The sequence below is a fragment of the Aptenodytes patagonicus genome, chromosome 7 (assembly GCF_965638725.1).
Source record: "Aptenodytes patagonicus chromosome 7, bAptPat1.pri.cur, whole genome shotgun sequence".
Taxonomy (NCBI): Eukaryota; Metazoa; Chordata; class Aves; order Sphenisciformes; family Spheniscidae; genus Aptenodytes; species Aptenodytes patagonicus.
Genome location: NC_134955.1, coordinates 63,053,668 through 63,080,095, shown reverse-complemented (window position 1 = coordinate 63,080,095; position 26,428 = coordinate 63,053,668). Strand labels below are relative to the sequence as shown.

Sequence of the window (26,428 nt, the reverse complement as noted above, 5' to 3'; positions counted from 1 at the left end):
CCACATAACAACATGTCATAGCTAGTAGGTCTTGCATCTCTTAGCAGGACACTATCAAATGAATATGTTAGCTAAATTTGTCCTAGTTATGGCAAGCTCAGAGTATAGAGAGAGTTGAATGGGTCTGTCTGTTACTGTCTGTGTAGAAACAGTGTTAGTGGGACATCCAAACATCACAAGACACCTCTGAAAATCTTGCTCATACTGTGCATTTTAGTAAAAGGCATTATTTGTCAATTGTTGATCAATCACAATGAAAATGAATACCAAATATGACAAGAAACAGCAAAAACCTCACCAAATCCCCTTTTTACATGCTTATTAAAGTAATTGTTACAATAATGAGCTTGTATTCCCTGTCTTTTCATCTCTGCCACAAGATAAGGTATCACTATGGTTGCACCCAGGAGTGTGACATTCAGACTATTTTGATGTCTCATTATTGCTGTTGTTGCCTTTTTACTTTGCAAATCACAGATCTATGTTTCATCTCCTATGTCAACTATTCAAAGCTCTGCTTTGATCAATGTAAAATGCGTGTGTCCCTGACACAAGGTGGGACCTCTGTTTGAACGTACAAAGTAGTTAATTTTGAGCTCACATGTGAATCTCTGATTTGCTAATCATTATTTTACTCTATTTTTATTTTACCGTTTTATTCTTTTCTTTTGTTTGTTTTGATAGCATTCTACAGAACTTTTGAGGCCCTTGGCAATAATGCTGCATAACACAGCTGCATCTCAGCTACGCAATAACTTCTGGGGACCTCAGGATTTACCCAAGCAGTGGCTGTTATCCTCCCTGTACAGACCTTTAAATACAAAGTCCACCACAGCATTTTATAACCGATCCCTGTACATTACAAACAAATAACACCCTAATGAGAAGGGGAATAAATAGTTGAACCTTCAGTGTTTCTAAAGCCTCAGAGGGACTACATTTTGCAAGCACCTCATAACATTACAGGAGAGGCTAATGATAAGACAGCAATAATGACATGAAATATTTGGGAGTCCTCTGACCTTCAGAAAGCCCATAGGTTTATTGTTTTCAAAACCAAACAGATCTACCCAATTTTCTGTTGATTACCAATAACTAAATCCAGTGACAGCAACCGATGCATACCCGACATCCATGCACGGGATAAGCTGGGGCCAGCCAGTGTGTGTTAGCTGGCAAGTACTTTTGGCTTGGACTGAAATATGGAAACCACCTGGTTTGTGCAGTTTCATCTACTGAGTTGAAAACTGCACCAAGCCAGGAATATGATGATCTGGGGCTCTTTTTTTTAATTTATTTCCACTTCTTTCTCAGTAGCCTCGAGAGACGATGTACCAGGTCAGACCTCCTGCTGGCTGTAATTAGGTTAGTCACCAGTGCCTTCAGCTGAGGAGCTGAGCTGAGGAACATTTGTCTCTATCTCACATATGAGCAATGTGACTAATGAGGCCACAATATACTCCAGAACTATTTGAGGGCCATAGTCACCTTATTTCCCTCTATGTCTTTGTGTCCTGTGTTTTACTGGGGCTGGCTCTCAGCTTTCACAGCTACCTGCCCAATGTGCATTTTGGCGGTGGGACTTTAGTCAGGTTGACAGAGAATGTCTTTTGGAAGCTGAGTGTGGGCTGTGACATGACTGTGTGGTGGAGAAGCCACAAGACCCTTGTACTTTACCCTTAATCTATGGCTCCAGAAACAGTTGAAGTCCACTTTCCCCCATTATAGCTGCATTGTCCCGTCTACAGGCAGTAGCAAAGCCCTGTCTTAACGTTTTGGGTTCTTTTTTGCTCACTGCCTTGTCAGGGATAAACAGTCACCGTGAATTTCCTCCTGTCTCCAGGAATTAAGGATGTGCCTCTCTGTCCTGATTTATTCACTTTTGAGACAGAGTTTAATTTTGCAAACCATGTCTCTCCTCAGTCTTTGCATTTATTTTTGGCAGGAGCAGTTGCCTGCGGCACAAGCACTGAAGACTAGCTCAGTGTTAATAGTTGTCAGGGAAAATGAAGAGGCTATTTCTCACATCAGACTTTCACCCTGCGTGACAAATGCTAGTTTGAGCAGATTAAAAATCAATGCATGGTACAATATGTCACACATAAAGCAACTACATGTTATTAATCGGCATGCTAGCCATTAGCTGCTCTTAGTATACGTCTATGTGAGTGGAACAGAAACGGGTGAAGACAGGTGGGTCGGAACCTCCTCTGGTATAAAGTAGTGCAGCAGCATTGGAACTAATTGAGATATACTGATTTGTAGCACCCAGTTACTTGGACAAGGGTTTGAGATGCTTTTTTTTTTCTAAAATGTGATTCAACATACATTTAATTAGAATGAACAGCAGAGATACTCTGTGATATGTCTCCCCCTGCAACCTAAAGCATTTTTAACTCATTTAAAAACATGATGTGGTTTACAGAGGGATTTTTTTTTCTGCTTTTCAGCTGTCTTTGTGGTGGATCCTTGATTACTGACCTTGAGAATTTCTGAGGAAAATGACTCCATCTTAAGATACAAATTAGTTAGTGGCTGCACATAAAAATGGTTTTACAAAGAAAACCAAAAGCAGCAAAGGCTGAAGTTCTTCTTCAAAGTCATATTAGGGCTGGGAAATGTTTGCATGATCTTCAGGAAAAAAGCCCTGAACATCACTTTCAAAAGGCTCGGAGTCGGAGCAGCAGCGCCACGAGTGCTGGGCACCCCCTACACCAGGCTCTGGGCGCCAGACTCGCTTCTGCAAAGTGTCAATCACCAGTAAAGGCCTGAGGATAAAACAGTTCGGAGGTCTTCCCCAAAATTGCTGCTAGATTTCTGCATGTCGTAAGAATTACCCCTGTTAAACACACCTTCCTGCAAGAGGTAGAAACAGAGAGGGGGACGTGGACAACACAAGGGACTTTGCTGCTGTGTGGCTGGTGAGGCCACAACCTTGCCTGCCAGTTCTGCTCGGTGCCTTTCATGCTACCGAGCAGGCAGTGGCACTACAAGGAGGCACAGGATAGCCATTTTATCAAGGGAAATAGTGCCTGCCAGTAATTGTCCAGGTAGAAAAAAGCAGTTGAAATAGAGCAGAACACTGCGACAAACTTTATCTGCACGCAAGGGGCTTTCGGATGCTGAATGTCTGGAAGTACAGAAAGCACAGGCTCTGAAGTGCAGAGTTTTGAGCAGATCCAGCGCTTTTCAGATGGACAAGACCTCAGCAACTGCTTGACTTCTGCATCTGGTGATATTGCAGTCTTTGGCAGTCACAGGTTAAGCTGCAGATGTAAGATATTGATGTAATATATAATGACCCCATTTAATCTAAAGCAGGGCAGAGTTACATTTATCCTCAGGCTGGGTTTTGATTGCTCGGACTCTGTGGGTTCCTAGTTCGCTGATCTCTCTTCTGTTGTCTTTTTCCCCCCCTTTCATTCCTTTTATTCTTTTAAGCAGTCTCCAACTCTCCCATGCTTTTCTGACATTTTTTTTAGTGCCAGAAGAAAATATACATTCACTCCTGAAGCTTTTTTTTTAATGCACTCTTCACCTGTGCAGAACCTGGGATCAGAGCCTTGCTAGTCTGTCCTACCCTTGTCATTACCTCTGTCCCCTTAAAAGAGGACAGGAGAGGAAGGTGAGCAAATAATGTGCCATTTTGGGACTGTGTCCCTGCTAGTTGTTATAGCTCTAACAGGCTGTAAGGTGCTGTGTGGAGTCTGACATGCACTAGTCACACATGCTCTGAAAAGCTCAAGCATTTTTTTTTTCATTTATATTTTAGCCACAGCCTGGCCTTGTTCAGTTCAGAATGTGAATAGGTTTGAATATGTTTGTTTTTCTTTGAGTATCAAAATACAGAGGTTATTGTATCTGGACACATTAATGACATTCTGTTGCTTCCCGATAACTGCTCCATTAATGTCTGTCAACATGGCACCTTCTCTGTCCATAACCTCCTCGTACACAAGACAGCTTTCCTAGCAGAATGGAGATACTTTTAAAAAAATGCTTGCACAAAAAAAAAAAAAAAAGGCAAAATGTCAAGATGTTCCCAGATGAGATGCCCTGAGAGATTCATGACACAGTAGTAGCTGTGAAGAAATGCAGATGTGACAGCTGGCTGACAGTTAGGTACTTTGTCTATATTCCCTCTGAACTAGTGGCAGACACCTTCTTGCAGACAGTGATTACCACGAGAAGCCTCTCCCAAAAAGTGGTACTTGCAGTAACTACCATAAGATGATACGTGGGATGCCTGGATCCTTTCTCTTAGTTTCAGAGGACAAATACCATAGGTCAAGACTTGTGGAATAATAATAATGGATTGATATAATAATAAAACAGACCAGAGAGTCTGAATAAAATAGACTCCAGAGCCTGGAGCTGGTTTGCTGCATTAAATGGGCAAACTGCATTTGCTAAACCATTTGGTAAAATGGGCTGAGGCAGCCGTTTGAGCTCAGGTAAACCAGGGAAAAATTGCCTTTGGGTGACTGAAGGGATGGCTCAAAAGCAGCCATTTGGACTGGTTTTCTCTGCCTAGAATACAGACATATTGCTCCCTGGGCATCCTTCTGCAGAGATACCACTGTGACTCTGTGCCTCCTCTCCAGAAATAAACAGCATGTTACAGGTATCAAGATGGTAGCCACCTTCTAGACATGTAGCCATTATTTTTCTTGGACCACAGAAATGATATATCCAAGGTAAAATAAATATATAAATAAATAAAGTTTCTCACAAAAATATTTTTGCCTGAATAATTAATTCCTCAGCAAATTTTCCATAATAAAACATGTCCTAATGAGCTATCAGGAGGAGAGGAAATTCATCACTTACCTCACAAATATCAACTTGAGAGCACTGCTCATGTCAGATGGCATAATTAATGACTTGAGAGGGAGTGTGGAGCAGCACAGCCAAAGCTACAGTCTCCATCAGTCATTCCACATCAGTCCAACGCATACAGCGTTACTTGATCTACAGAGGATTAGCCAGGTGACTAGAAGGAGATATGGGGCTGAAGGGAATACAGGCAAATATGGTACATCTGACCTTGATTTATCCAGGTTGGTTTGCTGCTTATCACTGAGATGGCAATGGCAGTTGATCCTGCAGCCTGTTTTGGTTTTTTGTGACTTTTTTTCAGACAAATAGAATTTACAAACTTTGGACTTCACCCTCCCTGATGCTGAGCAAGTCATCTTCAATCCCATGTCAGCACACAGTCTCCTTGGGGTTTCTTCCCTACAGGAGATGGGAGTTCAATTCCTGTGCAGAAAGCCCAGGTGGGTGCCCTGCAGCAGGCAAGCCCCTTCTGAGCTGCGGGTAGGAGGTCTGGGATGTTGTGTTCAAGATGCTGTTGATCATGGTGGGGCTGCAGTAGGAAGATATCTGTGCTGTGCTCCTTGTGCTGGCACCACCAGAGCTGGGGGAATGTGCAGCCTCCTCTCATCACATGTCCATCTCTTCTTTCTGTCCTGGGTAATTGCAAGCACTACCCCACTGGCTTCCTCCACAGTGTGAAAGGGACCAAATGCTGACCACATGTCTGCTCCAGTGGTAACCCCCTCCTAAACACGTTTACAGGAGCCAAGGTATGGGAGGATGCTTTGGAGGAACAGCTCTCCCTACCTGGATGGCAAAGCTGAGACAGCAGGCTAGTAATGTCAGCTGTTGTAATGAGAACCTGAAACGGCCATAGTGGGTCAGACCAAAGGACCATCTCACCTGGGATCCCATCTCCAAGGACAGCGGCACCACTACGTAGCAGATACTTGGTTTAGGGAAGAACAGAGGATTCTGGAAAATGCAGAGTGATCATTTTGTGTCTCTACTTTCTCAGCAACCTGCTGCTCAGGGACTTCCCGAGCTGCAGGTTACTTCCCCAGCTCCATGTTTAGCAGCCCTTGATGGGCTTTTTCCCATTAGTTTCTCTAATCTCTCTTTGAACCAGTATTTATTTTTGGCCTCTGCAGTGTCCTGTGATGAGTGCCACCGAATAATTATGTGCTGTGTGAAACGTGTGCATCTTTTCTTCTCTTTTAAAATTTCTGCCTGACCTGTGTATTTGATGTCCTCCATTCCCTGTGATATGAGAAAGAATGAATGATCATTCACCTTGCCTTGAGCCTTTCTCCCCCAGTTTCACCATTTTAAGGAAACTAAGCCTATTTAAGTTTTCATTGTAAAACACCGTCAGATTTACTCCACTAAAACAGCTGTATATTTCAGAGACCAAGTTCCAGCCCAGCGTAATTTTTTTTTTTTAGGATTTACATGAGAGAAGAGTATAAGAAATCCAGACAGCTGCCAAATGAGTGACAGCTGACAGGTTTGATTTCTAGCTCTTTGCTCACTCCAGTGTGTGGTTGCTCCATCCAACCAAGTACTGTGCTTCAGTAGCTGTCAAACTCCTAAGTGCAGCTGTTTTACATGACTGTTAACATTTGCAAATGCCTAACTGTATTTTCTGAAAATCTCCGATAAATGCTCTCTTGAGTTTGTTCATCGGCAAAGACAACTTTATGTGCTCTACAAGTGACCTTCACGTTTCACCTCTGCAATAACCCTCCCGCAACAAAGCTCTGTGGTTGCTGGTGGTAAGACCTGAGCATTGGGCTCACCCAAGGCAAAGCGCCCTTGGCATCTGCTGGTCCCTTCTGTGGGCTCCAGTGTAAGCAATAACTGAGCTTTTAAGTTGGTGTTGACCTCCCAAGTTAACTTCAGAAAACATTATCTGGCAAATCTGATGTGTCAGGTTTCAAAGAAAAGAGTTTTCCAGCTCAGTCCAGGTCTGATTTCCTCCCAGATAAAGGACAAAACCCTTTGGAAACCCAGCACTTGGAAGCAAGGTTAAGAGCAATAAGCTTTCTTCCTTACTACCAGACTGAAATATCAGCAAAATCTTTTCTGTTAGGAGTGCACGTCTATCCCCACAGGGTCAGGTCAGTGCTCTATAACTCATCTTGCAAAATTGAAATACAATTTTTGATGATCAGAGTTGGGTAAGGATCAGAAAAATGGCCTGACACATTTCATATATACTGACAAATTTTTTTATTCAAGAAGCAGGATCTGCACAAAAAATACTTTCCTTGTATGGATAGAGCAAGATTTCAAGATAATATGCATTACAAATGATTTACAATTAAGCTGAATTAATATATTCTCCGAGAATCCCTGCAGTGCCTGTCTCAGGACTGTATGTGTAACCTCTTAACAGCATAGAAAAATAATTGTTTTGTTGCCCAATGGAAACAGAAGCCTGAAATCCCATGTGCAGTATATTCTGGGTCCCAGTCCCTCATCTGCTCCTCTAAACACTACCTGGGAAGCGGCACAGTGCCTAAAATGAGCAGAAACAACCCTGGGATTAAGAAGTGATCCGAGACCTGCAGTTGATCTCAGACTGCATAGGGCCAGGAAATTGCATTAGGAAAGGCCTTTACCTGGAACTGGAGATGAATTGCGGTGTCTTGTGTTGGAAAGAGGATTCATGTTTAGATGGAAAAATGAAATTGGGATTGAGGGGAAATTCTAACTTGGGGTCAGTTTAATTCGGATTTTTGTGCTGGGGGGGGGGGCACTGAGCACGTCACCCCCCTCTCTCTGATGCTTTTTGCTTTCTTGCATCCTGGCCATGCAGTTTTGGGCCCTACAGCTGAGGGGATGCTCTGACGTCTTTCCAAGAGTGGTGCGGGGCAGGGGGCTGGTCCCTGGCAGTGCAGAGCAGGGTGGATGCTCACCCCTGGGAATCAAGTGAGTGGTGACTTTCCCTGCCATGCACGTACTATTGCTGTGCTGATCCGTTCTCAGCTCGATGTCCAGCTGGAGCTTAAAGTTATTTTCTTTCACCCCTACTCTGCCTGCCAGCCAGAGGACAATGCAGATGATACCAAACCTGGGCAGCCCCTAACTGGCACCAAAGCTCAAGAAAAGTTACTCCACTTCTGGTGAACCCTTGCTGCCACTTGCAATATCTTGTTGCAGGGGGTGACCAGCTGGGCTAGGAACAAAACCACTCGGTCTGCAGGTCCCAGGGTAGCTGTGCACCCTGTCCCTTATTGCCACCATCTGAGGTTGGTGGCCAGATTTTTAGAAACTGGGGCCAAAACTTGCTGGGATCCAGCAGCCAGGATGAAGCTGGTTGGGTTTTTTGGTTTTGTTTTTTTTTTTTGTGGTGGAGGGGTATGTGTCACGGCCACCAACATGGGTGACATCAGTGTCCTATGTCATTAGGGGGATACCCCACTGAGAGCCGGTGGTACCCAGCCCTGCCGGGGAGGCACAGACTGATTTAACCCCCTGGGCACCAGGGTGTATCAGTGACCAGATTTTCCCAAAGAAGAAGGATCCCCCACAACAGCTCTTCCTCTCCGCTCCCCCCGCAAGCCCTGAAGTCATCAGCAGGGGCAGCTCGGGCGGCGGGAGAGGCAGCAGCTGTGCCCGGAGGAGGCATTGCATTGCATTGCATTGCACTGCGCATCCTCCCTCCCCACCCCCTACTGCTGCAGGCTTCCTCCCTTCATCCTTCCATCCTCCTCCCGCTGCCGCCCCACATCCCTCCCTCCTGCATCCCTCCCTCCTGCATCTCTCCCTTCTGTATCCTTCCCTCCTCCATCCCTCCTTCCTGCATCCCTCCCTCCTCCATCCCTCCCTCCTTCCCTCCCTCTGCCTGCGCAGAGCCGCGGACATGGCGCTCAGCAATTTCCTCTTCGCTCAGTGCATCTGCTACTTCCTGGCCTTCCTCTTCAGCTTCATCGTGGTGGTGCCGCTCTCTGAGAATGGCAACGACTTCCACGGCCGGTGCTTGCTCTTCACCGAGGGCATGTGGCTCAACGCCAACCTGACGGTGGAGAGGCAGCGCTTCACCGTGCAGGAGTGGGGGCCCGAGGCCGCCTGCCGCTTCAGCATCTTCACCGGGCTCCTCTCCCTGCTGCTGGCCACAGTGCAGGCCTGGAGGACCCTCTTCTTCCTCTGCAAAGGGCATGAGGAGTAAGTACCCCTGGGGAGGGCAGGGGGTGCTCATCCCTCCTGCAGGCTGGGGCAAGTGGGAGCAGCCTGGGGGCGAAGCCCTGGGCTTTGCACCATCCAGATCATCCTGCTCCCTAGAGGGGTTTGGGGTGGGGCGGTATATTGCCTGCATCTGTCTGCACACACACCTGTGTCCAGGGCCCTCTCTGGAGGATGCTACCCTGCAAGAATTCGGTGTGGGGGGCCAGATTCACCGCTATGCGCCTGCTGCCCTTTGGCAGTCTGGAAGTAGCATCTGGCCAGCTCTGCTGTGGTGGGCATGGAGGGTGCTGGGGGCTGCGGGGCGATGCTGGAGGCTGGGGCTCGCAGGTGCCTCCTGACCATGGTCCCACTACATGTCCCTGCAAAGGGGTGCCTTCCCCAGACGTACACCGGGTATGTCAAAAACCTTGAAACAACATGGTTGTGTGTGGGAGGGGGCACAAGGGAGCGGTTGGTGGTCCTCCTCTATTTTTATCCTGCTTTTGTGGTGGACATGGCAACTATTGCAGGGAACAACTATTGCTTGGTTACGACATGAGAGCAATGCTGAGCACTCCCTGCAGCAGCCGCAGGGCTGCACTGACAGCCGGTTACTGTGCTCAGACAAACCAAGGGGCATCAGAGCCCAGCAGGAACAGCGAGAGGCTTGGTGGTCCAGGCAGCAGCTCCAGAGTGCTGTGCTCTGTGCTTGCCTCTCTGGTGGCCTGTCCTGCCACCTTGGGTAGAGCCCCTGGCACAGGTAACTCAGCCTGCAGGTGCTACGGGACCAGGGCCCTCCAAGCATCCACCTGCACAGAGGTGGGAAGGCAGGAGCATGCATTGGTGGCTGGCTAGACTAGGAAAGCCATTTTCCCATGGTTTAGGGACCATGCCAAGGGTAAATCACTCATTTCGAGGTCTATTTGGATTGGAGGTTTCTTGGGTCAGTGGCTGTTATGCACGTTTGGGCTTGTACAACACCCTGATGTTGGTAATATTGGGGACTGGACAGCAGTGTTGTCTCCCTGGCTCTTTCCAACCACTCTCAAGCTGCCTAATACTAAAACATGCTATAGTAAGTATAGACTAGAAACTTATTTCTATATTAAAACTTACCTTACAAGATCTAAATATAACCACGGACTTGATACATTTGAATTCAGCTTCCTCAGGTGATCAGATGCCTATAGAGGATTAGTTGAATCCAGATGCTTTTTTCAGTTTTGCTGTTCAGAACTAGTTAATTTTTGGAAGAAACCAGCAGTAAAACCCTTGTAATAAGGAAATTTGGATCAGATGTTTGGCCTGCTTCTAAACGTGGCTATTTAGTTCAAAACCTTTTGGCAGGCCCCTGAATATTGTCCCTTTAGGATCACTGCTGCCGGGCCAGCTCTGGAGCAAATTGGCCTGAAGCAATCAGGAGTAGCACCCTATGCATCCTAGCAAGGTGGCCAGCCTTCATGTGCAATGGCTTTGAATGATTGCTGTCAGATAGTTAGGACTTGCCTCAGGGTCAGACTGAGCTCAAGTTGCCTGCAGGAGTAGGAAAAGCAAGTGCTGGCTGCCAGCCATGCTCTGGGCCCGGGACTATTCAGCTCAGCTGAAAGGTAGAGGTACAACTCAGATACTTCACTGCTAGGATTGCAAAGCGACTTCTACTTTGAGTGTAAGCTTTTATCATTACAGGGCATTCACTCCATCTAGAATATGTAGCTTGAAATTCTGACCTAAGGAGAAAAATAGGTGAGGTAGAGAGCCGAATCGCCAGAGTTGTCTACCAGGATGCCCTGGCCTTAGGAATCTCCAGCACATGGTGATGGTTACTGATTACCTGGTGCAAATCAAGTGCCATGCTGAGCGCTGCTTTGTCAGTGGAAAGTCAGATTCTGGACCTTGGCACCTCTTACGCTGCAGGGTAGGAAGTAGAGGGAGGACTAGAGGTCCTGGGCTGGTGATGATCCACTGAATAATCCTAGTAACAGTTCTTTTTCTAGAGCTGTTAACTAATTCTGGTGTCAATGCTGTTTTTATTCAGTGGACAGCTCAGGTCTTTTCTGCCTCTCAGGCCAGCATACCATGCTAAGGTGCACACAGTGGATATGGCTTTAGCAACACTCGGGATGAAATCCAGGCTAGGTGTGAAAATCAGGGCAGGGGCAGTGGACGTGCAAAACCATGGTGTGCTCATACCAGCTCCCTCTGCCATATGGGTGACCCTGGCACTCGGTGGAGGTGAGCTGATCTAGTCTGCCAAATCTAGTGAAGCCAAAGGACAAGAGTAGGATTCATCTCAGTGTTCACCTAGAAGTCAGATGTCCTGGCATTCAGCTCCCACTACAGTCTGTAAGGGCACTTCTGGAAGGTGGTTTATTTCACTTCTTTTCTATCAGAGTTGGGATGGGATGACTGTCACTTTGGACAGAACCTAGAAAGACCCTCTAAAGCCACGTCAACCCAGGAACAAACATCCTAACCCCACTGGTAATTGTTTCCTCATCTCATTTTAAAGAAGTCCTCCTGAGGTCACATATGTCTCACCGTGTATAACCTGTAGAAATTAGGATTGTCCAGCCAAGAACCTTCCCAGGATTCAAACACTGACTCTTGGCTTTTCATTTAATGAACCACCAGGGAAAAGAAATGACTGGGTTTTTTTGTTCTCTGGGGTGAGTAGAGTCCTTCTATGCCCAGCATAATGAGAGTGGCACTGATGGGAAATTTGTTGTATTCATCCTTGTCACCAAACCTGAATAGGATGACCTGCCTCCTGGAATTGCCAGTCTTCCTCCGACCTAGAGTAGATGTCCAGTTTTTAGATAATGAGGCTTTCCAAGTGCCACCTAGAGCAGTTTCAAGTAGAGAAGGGCTTGGTCAGAAAAGGAATAGAAAGTTTTCACTAGCTAGAATTAAGGGGGGGGGAGTTAAGCAATGAGGTTGGAAAATGAGTGGACAGTTCCCTGACCTTATGGGGCCACTGTAAGCATCCCACCCTCTACCACTCCAAACACAGCACGTGCCTAGGGCTGGCCCTGTTTGGGCAGACTTAACGGAGCTAAGGTAAATTGACATTCAGCTGGCAGAAATAACATACTGACACCAAAGCCAGAGAAGTCCCAGAAGAAGCTGGCCTGCTCTGCAAATTGCCCATAAAACTGAGATTCGTGTCCTATGATGGCAGTGCTTTGTGTTACATTGCTTAAAATGATTATAGCTATCAGTACTGTGTTGTTTTATTTTTAGTTTCCCTCTCCTAGGCAATTTTTGACCCAATGATCACTTTAGTAATGAAATAATTTTAGCTCCAGTTACTATATAATTTGAGCTAATGACATTTATTTTAACAATGATGATTTTCATCATTACAGCTAATGAAAGCCATGCTGTGTATGAACAATCACCACTTAGTATTTATGATTTAAATCCCCATGCTCCTATGGTGAAAAGAAAAATCAAAATCAAAAGCATTTACAAATGAAGATAATGTGACTCAGAACCATAATCCATAGTTTTTCAATGTATTAGGTGTTCTTAATTAAAGCAGATATGTTTCAAATGGAAACTGATATCTTTGTGCCCAGTGTATGCTGCTTAGAGAGACTGCTGATGTTGTGTTTCAGCTGTTTATGAGTTACATTTTTCTTCCCTTTTATTACAGCTCTTTCTTTTATGCCTTCCTGAATCTGCTGATCAGCGCCTTTGTGGTGTTTATCACATTTATTGCTAGCACTATAGTGAGTGTAGGATTTAACATGTGGTGTGATGCAATTACCGAAAAAGGAAGCATGCCAAATAGGTTAGTATTGAAGAATACATTTTCTTCCTCTTTTTTTTGGTATATGCACAGATGAACAGTGGTGTTACAAATGGTAGTTAGTACATGCAAGGTGAGAAAGGGGAGAAGGCGTCTGTAATGTGGAAATCCAAATTTTTTTCATCTGGAACAAAAACAGCAAATAAAACTTTTTTTGCTTTTAGTTCCCCACAAAGAAAAGTACAGTTGCCGTGGTGTTTTATGGTCTCTTTAAGAGTCACGATCATAAGCAAAGGAAATCCATTAGTTTAAAAAAAATTATTTCCAAAGGAGAGCTAAGTTTGGAAATGTTGTAAGAGTGTGGGGGGGTATGGTCTTGTGAGCAGGGCAGGGACTGGGAGTCAGGGCTCCTGGCTTGCTGTCCTGGCTCTGCCACTGACCCACCGTATGACAGCGGGCAAGTCACTCATCCTGCCTGTGCCACAACACACCATCATCCAAAAATTGGTATAAAGATGCTAGCCTCATAGTGGTGCTATGGATGCCCTGAGAGCTGCAGAATGGAAAGTACTTTGTAAGTACAAAGTACAGATGGTTGATACTTTCTTACAGTGCACAAAGTGTACAGCTCCTAAAATGGTCTACTGTATCCCATGATGCTTATGCTCCTTATAGGAAACATGATAAGTTGAGGTAGATTTTTTCCTATCAAACAAATGACAATGAAGAGGGAGAAAAAGGTGACATTTTATGTCATATGATATTGAATAAACATACTATTTAAAGCATACATTTATGTTACACATTGTCATATGTTGTAAAATGCCATAGTAAATGTTCTGTTTAGGGCTGCAACGATTAATCGAATTATTTGAATATTCGATTAAAAATTGAATTACAAAAAACACCTAATCGAATATTCAGATAAGAACCCAAGATGACCGACAGCACTGAAAAGGAGAGAGAAGAGGCTGCAGAAATCAACCAAGAGATAGAAAGACAACCTCAAAATCCTGGGATTTTTTTCACACCAGTAAAAGTCCAAGTTATTTGTAAAATCTGTAGGCAGCCTCTATCTTACCATCAGAGTACCGTCTCCTTGCTGGAGCATCCGAAACAAACACACCCACACAATCCCTTCTTCTGAGGCTTTTCCTGATGAAGTCAAAAGGTAACGGAGGCTCATACATTTTGTTTCGTTGAGGGGTGAAGCAACCAAGCTGGGGTGATGCCAGATGTGCATATGTGGGAGGCTTGGGGGTAGCGGGAGAAGAGGGTTTTAAGTATATTATTGTCATAATAACTATTATAGTTCCACTTACGGAAGATTGGTGTTATCACTTACATAATTATACTTTTTTTTTTAAAGAAAGTAATTACATGCCTCTTTTAGCCTAGTTTTAGAGAAGATTGGCAAGCAACCTGGCTACTGTAATAACTTGAATATCTTTTGATAGAACACGCCGTTGTGACTGTTTGAAACACGTGTAAGATGTTGCTTCATGTTATGTTTGGTATCTCTGAAATAATTTTCTTTTTTCTCCTCCAAATGCTTTCCTTGGGTAGCTGTGAGGAATTACAGGATATAGATCTTGAACTGAACTTAGAAAACTCTGCTTTCTACGACCAGTTTGCTATTGCACAGGTAGGTCAGACTAGGTCATGGTTCTATCATCTCAGTTCATTTGCCATTTGCTCATTGATCTGGGATTGCTGGAGCTGAACTACCATTCCTCTGAAATCAATGGGAACGTTTCCACTGACTTCAGCAAGTGCTGAATCAGGATGATAGTGATGGACACATTTGCATTTTAAAATCAAAATAGATAGTTTTTAATGCAGACATGTCAAAACCTGACTCTACCACTGATCATGTTACTCATGATGGAAAATGTATTGTTTCTCCAAAGAATGAGCTCTGCAAAAGTTGCAATTGCTGTTCAGAATAATGTCTGACCTGCACCAGATCATGGGGCTACTAGATTTGCCTTCCATGAATTTGTCTGAGATCTTCTGAGCCCTTATAAATATCAGACCATTGCAAATAATTAAAGATTACTGTTATTTAGATAGGGTTGTTTTCTGATGAATCTTTGAGAATTAGACCTCTAAGGCTGTCAGATCTTTCTATTGAATACACTAGCTCTAAGTCAACAATCAGTCAGTTAACACTGGGACTTGAGCACTTGCTTATGTGAGCACTTACTAGTTCTGCAAGGAGGATAATCCCATCCATGCAGGGCTGCATCCATACGCATGCTTCTTATGTTGTCCCACATGGGAAGAGACATTAGCTTGGCTGGGGCACTCCTTGAAGGTAGCTGTGCCTCTTAGGCACAAGCTAGTTTCCTGCCTTCGTTGCCAGCACTGACATCTAGACACCCAGCTCAGACATATCTGTGTGTAGGACAGAAATATGCCATAAAAGTGACCCTTTTATATGATGCTAGCCAAAGGCCAGGCTGTATTTTGTAGCAGATTTTGCCATTAGCTCGTAATCTGCCAGCTAATGGGAGGGTAGCAGAAATAAGCCTGTTATCTGTCTATAGCTTTGAGTTCATGGGAACACTAAATGTCCATGTCCACCTTGTGAGCTTCCAATTCTTTAGATATGGTCATATAAAGCCAAATTAGTATCTCTTATTTCCAAGGTTTGTAGAATAACTCAAAAATATTCTTTACTTGTGAACTGAGATAATTGTAAGTATGGGCAGAAATACTTAAGAGAATTTCCAAAGTGCATAAGATATATAGGAACATAAACTCCATTTAAAAAATAGCGGCCCTTGCTTATCTAAATTGGCTATTAGAGTAAACAGCTGTATTACTGTCTGGAAGTGTTTAAATGGTTGTATTTTTTTAATTAAAAATGCAGCATGTCAAAACTGAAATACAGGGATTCAATTAACGTTTCTTTGCTAAAGGCATCATAGAATTAAAATGGAATTTCTGCCAGAAAGCCTTATTACAGATGAGCCTCCTCTGAGGCAGGGAGGCCAACATTCAAGTACCTGTACCGATCACAGTGTAATTATTTCTATGAAGTTAAGCAAGAGAGACTGACAAGTTAGTGATGGAACCTATTGCAGATCTGAGGCTGTAAGCCCGGGTATCTCACACCAGGTATAAATGAGCCACCAGGAACTTGGATGGATTGGAGTGGGTTTCTCTTGCTGTCTGAGTTCATGCTAATGTGAACCAGTTACCCCAGAGTAACTGTTCAATTGGTAAGATTTTCTCAACAATATTTTGAATAGAAATATCTTAAAATTTATACTTATCCAGGGGTAGTGGAAGGCCCGAAGGACTTGGGAAGAAAGTTTTGGAAAATGTCTTAAAACATATTGCAGTTCCAAAGTGACAAAAGTGAAATAATCCCAAGAACTTTGGGCCGACCAGAATGTCAGATATGGGAAGTTCAATGGATGCACCTGGATTATACAGATTTCTTTTTTTCATTATTGTGCTTAGTGCATTTTTGCTTCAGTTTTTCTAGTACATAAAGAGTTTTTCCTTTTAAGCTAGGAATAACTTGACAGAGTTGAGGAACAGTGTGGCCAGGACCTCACTGGGTGTGACTTGGTGTGACTCCATGGGTTTTGGTCCAGCTGAGATCTTGATATTCACCTGGACAGTTGACTTTGTTTTTACAACACAGTACTGACCTCTTTATCATTTCTTTTCTTCTCTAGTTTGGTCTCTGGGCTGCCTGGCTGACTTGGCTGGGAATTACCATTCTGGCTTTCCTGAAGGTTTATCACAACTACAGACAGGAGGACCTGCTAGATAGTCTGATCCATGAAAAGGAGCTGTTGCTAGGAAGATCCTCTTCACGAACCTCTTTGCAAGATGAGAAAAGTGGCATGATCTAAAGTGCAAGCAAATTTCCAGGGCAGGATCTAGATTTTATTATTCAGTAGTGTGAGCTGAAGTTGAGTCAGGGTACTGAGTGTGTGAGATCTTTTCTTTCCTGAAAAGAGATGTACTTGCGAATCACCCACTTCCTCCATGAGAAATTGTTGGCAGAAATACTTATATTAGGACACAGAGAATGAACGGCCCCATGTGCCATTGGCACAGCAAACTTTCTGTCCTGCGCAGGCACAATCTGTAACCTGCTCTTGCCAGCAGAGCCCCTGTGTGCTATCACTGGCTTTCAGGGCAGGGGCCATTTTTGAGGACTGATCTGGCAAGACCAGGCTACAGAGTCCAGGCTATTTCTTCAAACTATTCTGCAACAACAGTTGTAACTGGGGCTGTGCCCGGTCCCTCTTCTCTCCCTTCTACTCCCTTTTGCCAGTAAAGCTGCCCCTATTCTCACTTTATTCTGGGTAATTGCAGCTCTGGTCCAGGTACAGACTCTCACTGTCTCTGCTTTTGCTAGGTATGGATGCAGTGCTGACAAACCCGTTGCTCCTGCTCTGATTTTGGGTTTATTTAGAACATAGAGACCTGTATTCCAGACTTGCTATTTAGTATTGGACAGTGTTAATCAATTTCATGAAACCACTATATTATTACAGTATCTGTCAAAAACTGTGTATCATTTGGAAGGATGGTGGAGAATTTTTGTGGTTTTGTTTCTTCTTAGATTTTGGCATGACCAACATTTATTATGCCTCCTGAAGTGTAGTGTAGCTAGCAATTGCAGAAGCTTGCATACTAAGAAATTAGGCTAAATAGATAGTATTAATGCTTGTGCATTTATAAATGTAACTTGGTCCCTAACATTGTATACTATTCAGTTTTGAGTATTAGAATTTACTTGTGATATTTATTTCATACAGGGTATGCAAAATTACTGTAAACATTTGCATTGTAGGTATCTATATATATCTATGAACATAGCAAGGAGCTCGAACAGCTGAGTTATTTTATAGGTAGTTCAGTGTTGAATGGTCCGTTCTCCCCAGTCCATGGGCAGGAGACGATGAACTTTGCTGTGAAAAGGGAGAAGAACTGTTATTTTCACAAAGATCACTAGTGACTTCGTTGTTGCTTTCAGTTTTGCTTGGCTAGTGCTTCAACAAATAAGGTGGATGGTTGAGACGAGAAGTAGATCCAATAACTAAGAAGAGTCACTCTGATGAATGTGGGATTTGCATGGCAGAGAAGTAAAGTTGTGCTAGAATTAGGCAGTTATCCCCAGGTACACATTGCATAGAAGACCCCCATTCAGCGGAAAACTTAAGCAAGCAGTTAAGTTTAGGCTGAAGAAGATTTTTTGGGAGTACAATGACACTGCCTGCATTTGAGTTGAGACTGCATTTATTGCAACACAAGTGCAAGCATGCACAACTACATTGCCTGGTAAATAGGAAGGAGGGGAGAGAAGGCAGCAGGCTTCTACTCCGTCAGAGCTCAAGCCTGGGGCTAGCACAACCATGCAGATTTACTGTTGTCTTCTGGGGACTATCTGATGCTTGAAGTTAAGTACCAGCTTAAGCATTTGGTTGAAACAGAATTTGAAGTCATAACAAATCCCTAAATTAGTAAGCATTTTAGGGCATAAAATCTAACATTACATTTAACAGCCAAATTGTTCTCATTGGTTTAGGGAAAAAACCCTCCATGGGCTCTCAGCAGTGAGCTGGCTCTGTGAACATTGTTTATAGCCCCAGCTGGCCACAGCTATCTGCAGAGAGATCTTGTTTTTCAGCATGATTACTGCCCACAAGGGAATGCAATTCCTTTGAAAGCTCTACAGTGGTGGCTTTTCTGTAGTTGTGAATTGACATCAGAGGAGGAGTTCCTGAAGAGGGAATCAGAGATCAAGTTAGTTAATACCAACTTAAATTTCAGAGATCTGGACTGTTGGAGTGCCTTTTTTAATTCATTTGGCCTAATAAGAGATACATCTATGCCCTTTACCAGGGCATGACCTTCCCCTTCATACCCCGAAGAGCTTGGGTCCTGAAAGTTAGCCTGTTCCCTGTGTTTCCCCGGTTGTTTGTCCAACTGTAAAAGACACTACTTCTCCTTTCAGTCTCACTTTGAATTTAAGATTCAGCAGTGATGTGTCTTCCCACAAATTACTTCAGTGCATGCCTTACTCCTCACGTGGAACCATGCTGCCGCTTTGTATAATATATTTTACGTATGTGCCAAATCAGGCTTAGGCTGAAGTAACATGTGGGTTGGGACCACTGCTCTTGCCTGGGGGTTTGAAGAACCAGGAGGCAGAAGACAGCAAGTGTCTCCTCCTCATCCTTGCTCTGAGGTACCAGGGCTCAAGCCTTGTCTCTGGTTCTGAGGAGGAAGAAGATGCTGCTCATTCATGAGGTTGTCCGGAGCTCTCTTTTCTCCTGTCTCAGGGTCTTTTCCTCCTTTCCACTTCCATGAGAACCAGCAAACACTGGTCCTGAGGTTTCTACTCTTGTTAACTTTTGTGGTTAGCATTTTCACAGCATTTGTCACCCTGACATTTTCTCCCTGACACTATCTTCATTGTTTTGCAGCTCAATAGACAAAAAGTAGTATCTTTAAAGCACCTGGGGCAGCCAGGATCCCACCTTGAAGTAAAAGTCAATAGGAATGAAATACTTCGTTTCAGCCTTTGCAAAGTCCAGCCCAACACAAGTACACGTAGAGACTCACCTGTTAACTTTGGCAGCAAAGCTTAGCCTCCCTAATTCATCTACCTGGGTGAATTCTTCTAACCCCAGTTGCATTTCAGCGCCCATGAATGCAAGCATCTTCGCTGTTGGAGTTGGCATGTAAACTGAAAAGAGGCTGAGGCTCTTCTTTGAGGTCCACATGCATCCCAGTCTCTTTTCCCCAGCTACCCTCACTTGACCAGGTGGGGTGAGGTTGGCATCGAGCTTGCAAGCATCAGTGATGCTTAAAAGCAAAGCTAGTTTTAAAGGAAGCCCGTGGGCAGGTGAGAAGGCAGAGTGTGTAGTGAGAAGCATTCTGGCTGACTTGAGGGGAGGAAGGGTATCGTGCAATGCCCAGTTATTGGACCTGGCTGGGCTTTCTTGTTTGCATTTAGCTTTCTGCAACCTCTTCTTCTAAAGCTTGGACACTCAGACCAACCTGGTGATGCCAGGCTGAAAATGTGTTAGAATAGCAGTATTATTTATACACACATACCTACCTACCTACCTATGCTCTCTCTCATACACGTCTCTCTTGTACATTTCTGACCTCTGCTTTTAGTCATCCATCCCAGAGTGTGGCTGCAGTAGGAGTTTCTCTGAGTCAAATGTTGCATTTCTGTGATATTTCAATGCCGCCTTTAATTTGCCGTCTCCAAAAGCAGGCCTCTGGGAACACTCTAGCAAGAGGTATATTCAAAGAACTGGAACCCTGTGTGGTATTTATACTTGTATTTATTTATTGTCACATGGTGGAAAGGGAAAAAACTTTGTGGCCTTTGCCCATGCAGCCCCTCCTGCTGCTGCCCATCGCAAAGCTGTGAGCCATTCTGGTGGAGAATATGGGATGCAGTTGTTTAGTCACCGTGTTCCCTGTGATGCTAAAATCATAGTCAAAAGGTCTTTGTTTTGGCCTGTGAAAATTGCTAGTAACGCAGGGAGAGCCTTACTTGGTCGAATGCAACTGGATGCTGCTTTCCGAGGCACCGGGGTGTTGCCACGCAATTATTCTGTTACATCAAATATATTGCCCACGTCCTGGCTACCATCTGTGGTTAATTTCCCTGCCAATTCCCTACCAGCAGTCCACATTGGGTTAGAAAAATCTGACCTAACAAGTGTCATCTGAGCTTTTAGATCAATGCTGTTTATTATTTTTATAATGGAGAAACAACTGAAGCTGTTTTTTGGAATAGAATTTCCTCATGAGGGCACAAATGCTCATAACTTCTTATCCCACTAATTCATGAGGCATCTTTCAGCTGTGAACTTTCAATAGGAATTGCAAAAATAAGAGCAGGATGATTTATTTTAAAAACTGAAGGACACGTGTGTTATGGCAATGTTTCTATGGTCCCTTAGAAAACTGGTTGCTATAATAACCACTGATGGATGCTTGAGTATACAGACCTTGTCACGAAAGCATTCAGTGTCAGGGAGGTGGTGTATGTGTGTATGTACAATGTACACACATATGTGCCAGAAATAATTCCACTGCTCTTCTGTCATATGGATATAGGCTCTTCTCCTAACAGGCAGCTTAGGTTGGAGTAGTTGTTAGGTTGCCTTAACTTTCTACACTGCCTTTTTCTTACTTAGTATTAGGATCTGTGCAATGATACATAGGTTATGATACCCAGAGGTGGATGTGATGTGAGCGGAGTAGGAAAGCGCTGGCCAGTGCACAACTTCCAAAGGGCTGAGATGGGTTTCTAATGAGGGTTTGCAGATATTTTAACTTCTCCTCTGTCTCTGGGTAATGTCCTGATGTTAGCCTGTATTAGTCCTGTTAGGAACAGAGAGTCACATTTCCCTTCAAGGCCTTCCCTCACCAACACGAAACACTGTTGATTTAACCTATGTAGTATTCAGGATGGAAGCAGAGCTGCAAGGAATAGGAGCACACGCTTTACAGTTGTATTGCATCAGCAAGGGGTCCTGATTTCCCCTGATTCAGGAATTCTGCACCATGGACTCCTAAATGACCAGTGACCCTGGCATGAACATGGTCCTGTTATTAATTCATTTAAAATACAGACTTGCAGACAACAAAGAGAACATATTTTGACAGGAGCATCAGTTGTTTGGTTGCCAAACCATACTCGTCTGCAACACAGTACAATATTCTGGCTCAAAACAGCCAGCATGTCTTTTTGTAAACAGTCATTTTTTTGCTGTTAGAAAAGATAAGGTGACAAAGGGAAAAAAAGATGTATTTATAATACAGGTATTTAGTACCGGGAGTTTAGATGGGAGAATCATTGGAGAACTTATTTATTGTCTTAATGGTTGAAGAAACTCAAGCAGATCTTTGGTGTAGCAAGTTAGTGTGTAGTTCTTGAGGGACAGAAGGGCTAAGCTGATTTATGGCGTCTGAGAATCTAACCAATCTAACCCTCTGTATTTAAAATAACCTGAAAACTCACCTTAAGAAAACATGTACATTTACCCTGTTTCTTCTAAATCCCCAATGTAAATAGCGGGTTAGAATACCTTAGGCTGTGTTATTCTCTGAAATGGAGGGCTAGACTGGACAAACTGATTCCTGGTTTGAGCGTTTTGGGGTTTCCTGGTGCAATAGCTGTTGCATGTGAAATGCATGACTGGTTGAGCGAGGACACTCAGGATTCCCCTGGACACCTGAAGGCTCTCATCAGTGAGATACGAAGCCATGCTTCACCTTCATTTGTCCTCCAGAATCTCTTAGTCTTTGTTGCATATTGGTCCAATCTCAATTGTTCGCACCTCATGCAGCTTAGCCCTTAGGTTGATGGTTGGGCACCATCTCCTGATGGGGGATGTGCGTAGGAGTCTCCTCAGGCTGATCCAGGTGCAGAACGCGGGGTCCCCTTGCTAGGAAAGTGTGAGCCACAGGCCGTTGTACAGGCTTTATGCTGGAAACAGGGCTTCTGCGCAACCTCAAATCTCACATCGATCTACATGATGGGTCTCAGAAAATGCAATATCAAATGTGCAAATTCAGAACGGATGCCAGCTGCAAAATGTTCAGTGCAAGAAAGTACATGCAAACCTGGTGTTTGGGTAAATGTAGCTTTTATCGTCTCCCTTGTCCAAAGCCTCCCACCTCAAACATATTGCATGTAAAATCACTTCTACTATTTAAATGATAAATTTAACAAAAATCCAGACAGTCATTCATACTGGTAAGATTTACAGTATTTTGTGACAAGCCAATCTGGATTTTGACAAAACTTTTGTCTTTTAAATCAATGGACTGGGTGTGAACATCCTTGAGCTAATGGGAATCCTGTCTGTATCCAGATCCTAAATTTGTGCCTCAGACCATTTCCTTTGCTGATGGAAACAGCCCATTTTTATCTCATTGGAATGTTTGCTTTGGAGACCACGAATGTCCTTTCCTTATGCTTAGGCAATCTGGGAAGAGAGGCAGGTTTTGCCTGGCTAGTTTCCACACCTGCATGCAGTGAGAAAATGCTCATATAGGTTCATGAGCACTGAAATTGTTTTAGAATTTCTGTTCATGGCCCTAATGCCTTGAAGTGCATGTTTCTGTTTTTGTCCTCCATAAGAAAGAGGAAACTTAACCTGAGCTGTATTTTAATGTGCACAAGTACACATATAAGAGATTTCTGAATTTTTTTTTGAAGTGACAAAATTCCACTAAATAATCTGTGAATCTAACAACTGCATAGAAGACAGCACTTTGATGTACCCCTGACATAGAAGGGAAAAACACAACTGCACTTTCTCAGAAAACTTAACATTTGTTTCTGAGAGGTTAGACAGCAATTTACTTAATATATAGCAAGTGCTGCTTATTTCAGTGCAGGCATGTAGTTGATAGCATCTTTCCATTCTGTTGTTGGGAAGAGTATTTACATAGCAATGCTTTCTCTTTAGTTTCTTTTGTCCATGCCAAAGAGTGTAATTGAACTGCTATTGCAAACAGATTAACGTGAATGTATTCACCTGAGTGCTTAAACTTTTCTACCTCTCATAGCTGCTATAACTGCTATAACTGCTTGAACTGTTATTGCACACAATAGTCAAAAGAACTGAATCCATGTGAGAGTCTAAATCCTATTTTCATAGATAGCTAAAATATTTAGGATTTAACTCTTATCAGCTTCCTGTCAGATTCTCGTTCCTAAAAAATGGGCATAGGCACCCAAGAAGGGCTGTGTGAATAACCCTTTTGATTGGTCAAATAACACTTTTTTTTCTTTTTTTTCTTTTTTTTTTCCCCTCACCAAAACAAAAAGCCAGCAACTGTGATTTGTTAGACATGGAAGGTTATACGTTACCTGAAAACCTGCATTTCAGAAGGGTGGCAGAAAGCAATGAGCTACCTGTTAAAATGCCTGTAACTGTCCTTTCCCAGCCCTCTTTCCTGGCAGGTAACTGCGAGGCACAGGTTTAACCTCCCCCTCTGCCTTGGGAGACACAAGCCTCCATCTCCATGGAGAATACTTCCACCATGGTGTTGTCTGGGATCCCCCTCAAATCCTCCTGCTGGAGCTTTTCTACATGGCTTGAAATTCCTAAATAACAATGTTTTAGCCTGGTGGTTCTGGTGTTTATCAAGGAGACAAAGTACTTGGCAAGAAGAGCTGCTCACTGAAATAGCCTGAATTATTTGTATATGGTGGAAATCCAGTTTGAGAAGTTTTTGTTCCCCCTTTCCGCTTGACTATGTTGTAAAGTAAGGGTTGAGACAACCTGCCAGGAGGTGGGAATGAGGAGTCATCATTGCTGTTGACCTCTTGGGTGATTTCTCACACAAGTGAGTAAACAGTTGTGTGACAGAACTACTCTTTATCTGCTCCTTATTTTCCCCTCGTTTCCCCCCAGATTTGGGCAAGTTTGACTCCAGTTTGTATACAGATTCTGAAGAGTATTTATGGATGTGAGAAAAATTGCAGCTCCTATGGCAAACCTTACCTTTTGTGAAAAAATAAGAAAAATAAGATTTTCTCTGTTCTCACTTGGGCTCTCTGAGGTATGATGTCAAACCCTTCCCTTTACATAAGCCAGGCCTGACTCGGGTGACATATTGCTCTGGTGCCAGCCTCGAGGAACCTGGTGGAGTTAGCTGAGGTTTTAAGGCGGGGAAATGTTTGAAAATCATCTGTCATGGTATCCCACATAACACAGTCCAGAGCTCTTCCCCCACTCACTCCTGCAGCAGAGGGAATTATTTTTTCCTGTTAACACTGTGAAGTCCAATAGTTTGTGTCTGAAATACAGCACATCTTCCTGCAACACACTGAATCTTGATTTCATCAGTTAACCCTTTCCACTTTCTAGGCTGCTGCAACAGTTTTAACCGACATTGTTAAAACAGTGTTCAACATTTGACTTCAAAAGGTGCTAACAGTCTCATTAAACCACAGTGTTCTGGAGTTGCAAGCAGTCCTTTTCTTAAACAATGCTGAGAAGCTCCGTGCTGAACAGCATCCTTCCAGGGGGAGGACCACTGCATTGGGGTCCACAGCCAGTGCAGACTGATGGCATCAGAGCAATTCTGGTCAAATACTCTCTGAATAAAACTATTGCTATTTTTCAGCTCAAGCTACACAATTGAGAATTCAATATATTGTGATCTGAAGTACACCTAAGAGATTTTTGAAGGTTTATAAACAAAACAACAACAAAAAATAGACAGTTCCACTGATACCTCCTCCCCTAGATACTTTCATCTCCAAAAACATTCCTGCAAACTTCACAGAGGGTTTTATTGTCATCAAGCTGATCAGGCCTTATTTCTCATGTCTCTTCCTATTGGGTACAAGGACTGCTGAGGGGGACAGAAGAGTGCCATAAATCAGAATAGAAATAGATAGTGAGGAGAACTGTTAGTGCATTTGCTATGAGGGATTTCAGCTTTCAGGCTGCGATGTGAGGGATCCAGCATGACAGTGCCTGCTCTGGCAGTGCTGGCACCAATTTCAGCCTTTGTTTGGCCTGCTCAGCCCCAGCCTGCTCATGTAGCTTCACAAACTGCAGAGCATCTCCTTGAAGCATGTGTTTGCCTACACTCAGCTTCTGGAGAGAGCCATCTGTGTCAGCTGTGTAGATATCTAGTGTAAAGGTGCTGGCATTGCCACCAGGTTTGGAGAGGCTGCTTTGGAAACCTCTTCTTTCCATGTTGGCAGATCCAGATACCCTACAGCTGGCCGTTTGCCCTGTGCAGCTCGTGGCTTGTGTGGGAAAGGGAAGACTGTTCCCAAATCTCTGTAGACTTGCTGTTTTTGAAAAGAGCTCATTAACACCCATAGTTTTAAAAGGTTTGTGTGGCACCACTTGCAAAGATCTGAAGCTGATCTTTCTTGCTTATAAGTCAGTGCAGAACCTGAAAACATTTCAGCCTCTCTGAAATGTATGTCCTGTGACTTATGCATTCATGAGCTGCTGTCTCTTCTTATAGCCATGTGAGAAAAGTCTTATAGGAGTCTAGATTAACCATTGTGTTATGCTGCTAAAGAGGTCCCCGCATCATGGGTATTTGGGGACAAAACTGAACACTTTTTCATAATTTGTTTAACCATTGAAAGCAGTGGAGGGGTAGATCCTTCGCTGGTGTATATAGCTTAGCTTTGTGAGCCATGCTGGAGCCGTGCCAGTCCACACAAGCTGAGGGTAGAGCCTGGTCTGTTTTGAATATTCTCTCTCTTGACTTGTATGGTCTTTTGCGGTGTAATGCCTGCTGATTTGGAGCTTTAATTGCATGCATTTGACAGAAACAGAATTGGAGTGAGGTTTATTATTGTTTTGATACAGTCTCAAAAGGAAAGCTTTTTACTAGCATTTTAATATAGCCCTTTGTAAACACCTAGCAAATAAAAACTCTGAGTCCAATCCTTCTGCTAATGGAGTCACTGACAAAGTTTCCTTTGGCTTTAGTAGGAACTGGGCTGGGTTCAGTATAAGTGATACACTCTGGTGTTACTGATAATGAGTTAATGTGTTTTATATATTGATGCCTTTTGCTGGACAGTGCATTGGCTTTTTATGATCTGGTGATATATACAAATAAATTATTTGTAAAGTCAATATTTCTGTGCCTGTTTTTTGAAGGCGTATTTAACTTGTTGCAATGTAAGATAAAAAG

The 26,428-nt window shown here is 43.6% G+C and overlaps 1 protein-coding gene across 1 annotated transcript; it reads left to right on the top strand.

The window, feature by feature from the left end:
- Positions 1-8,515: 8,515 nt before the first annotated feature.
- Positions 8,516-26,370, top strand: TMEM179 (transmembrane protein 179). Its single transcript, XM_076345561.1, has 4 exons — positions 8,516-8,988; positions 12,644-12,781; positions 14,306-14,384; positions 16,432-26,370. Exons 1-4 carry the CDS (start codon positions 8,687-8,689, stop codon positions 16,609-16,611), a joined length of 699 nt encoding a protein of 232 aa, XP_076201676.1. The 5' UTR covers positions 8,516-8,686; the 3' UTR covers positions 16,612-26,370.
- Positions 26,371-26,428: the final 58 nt, after the last annotated feature.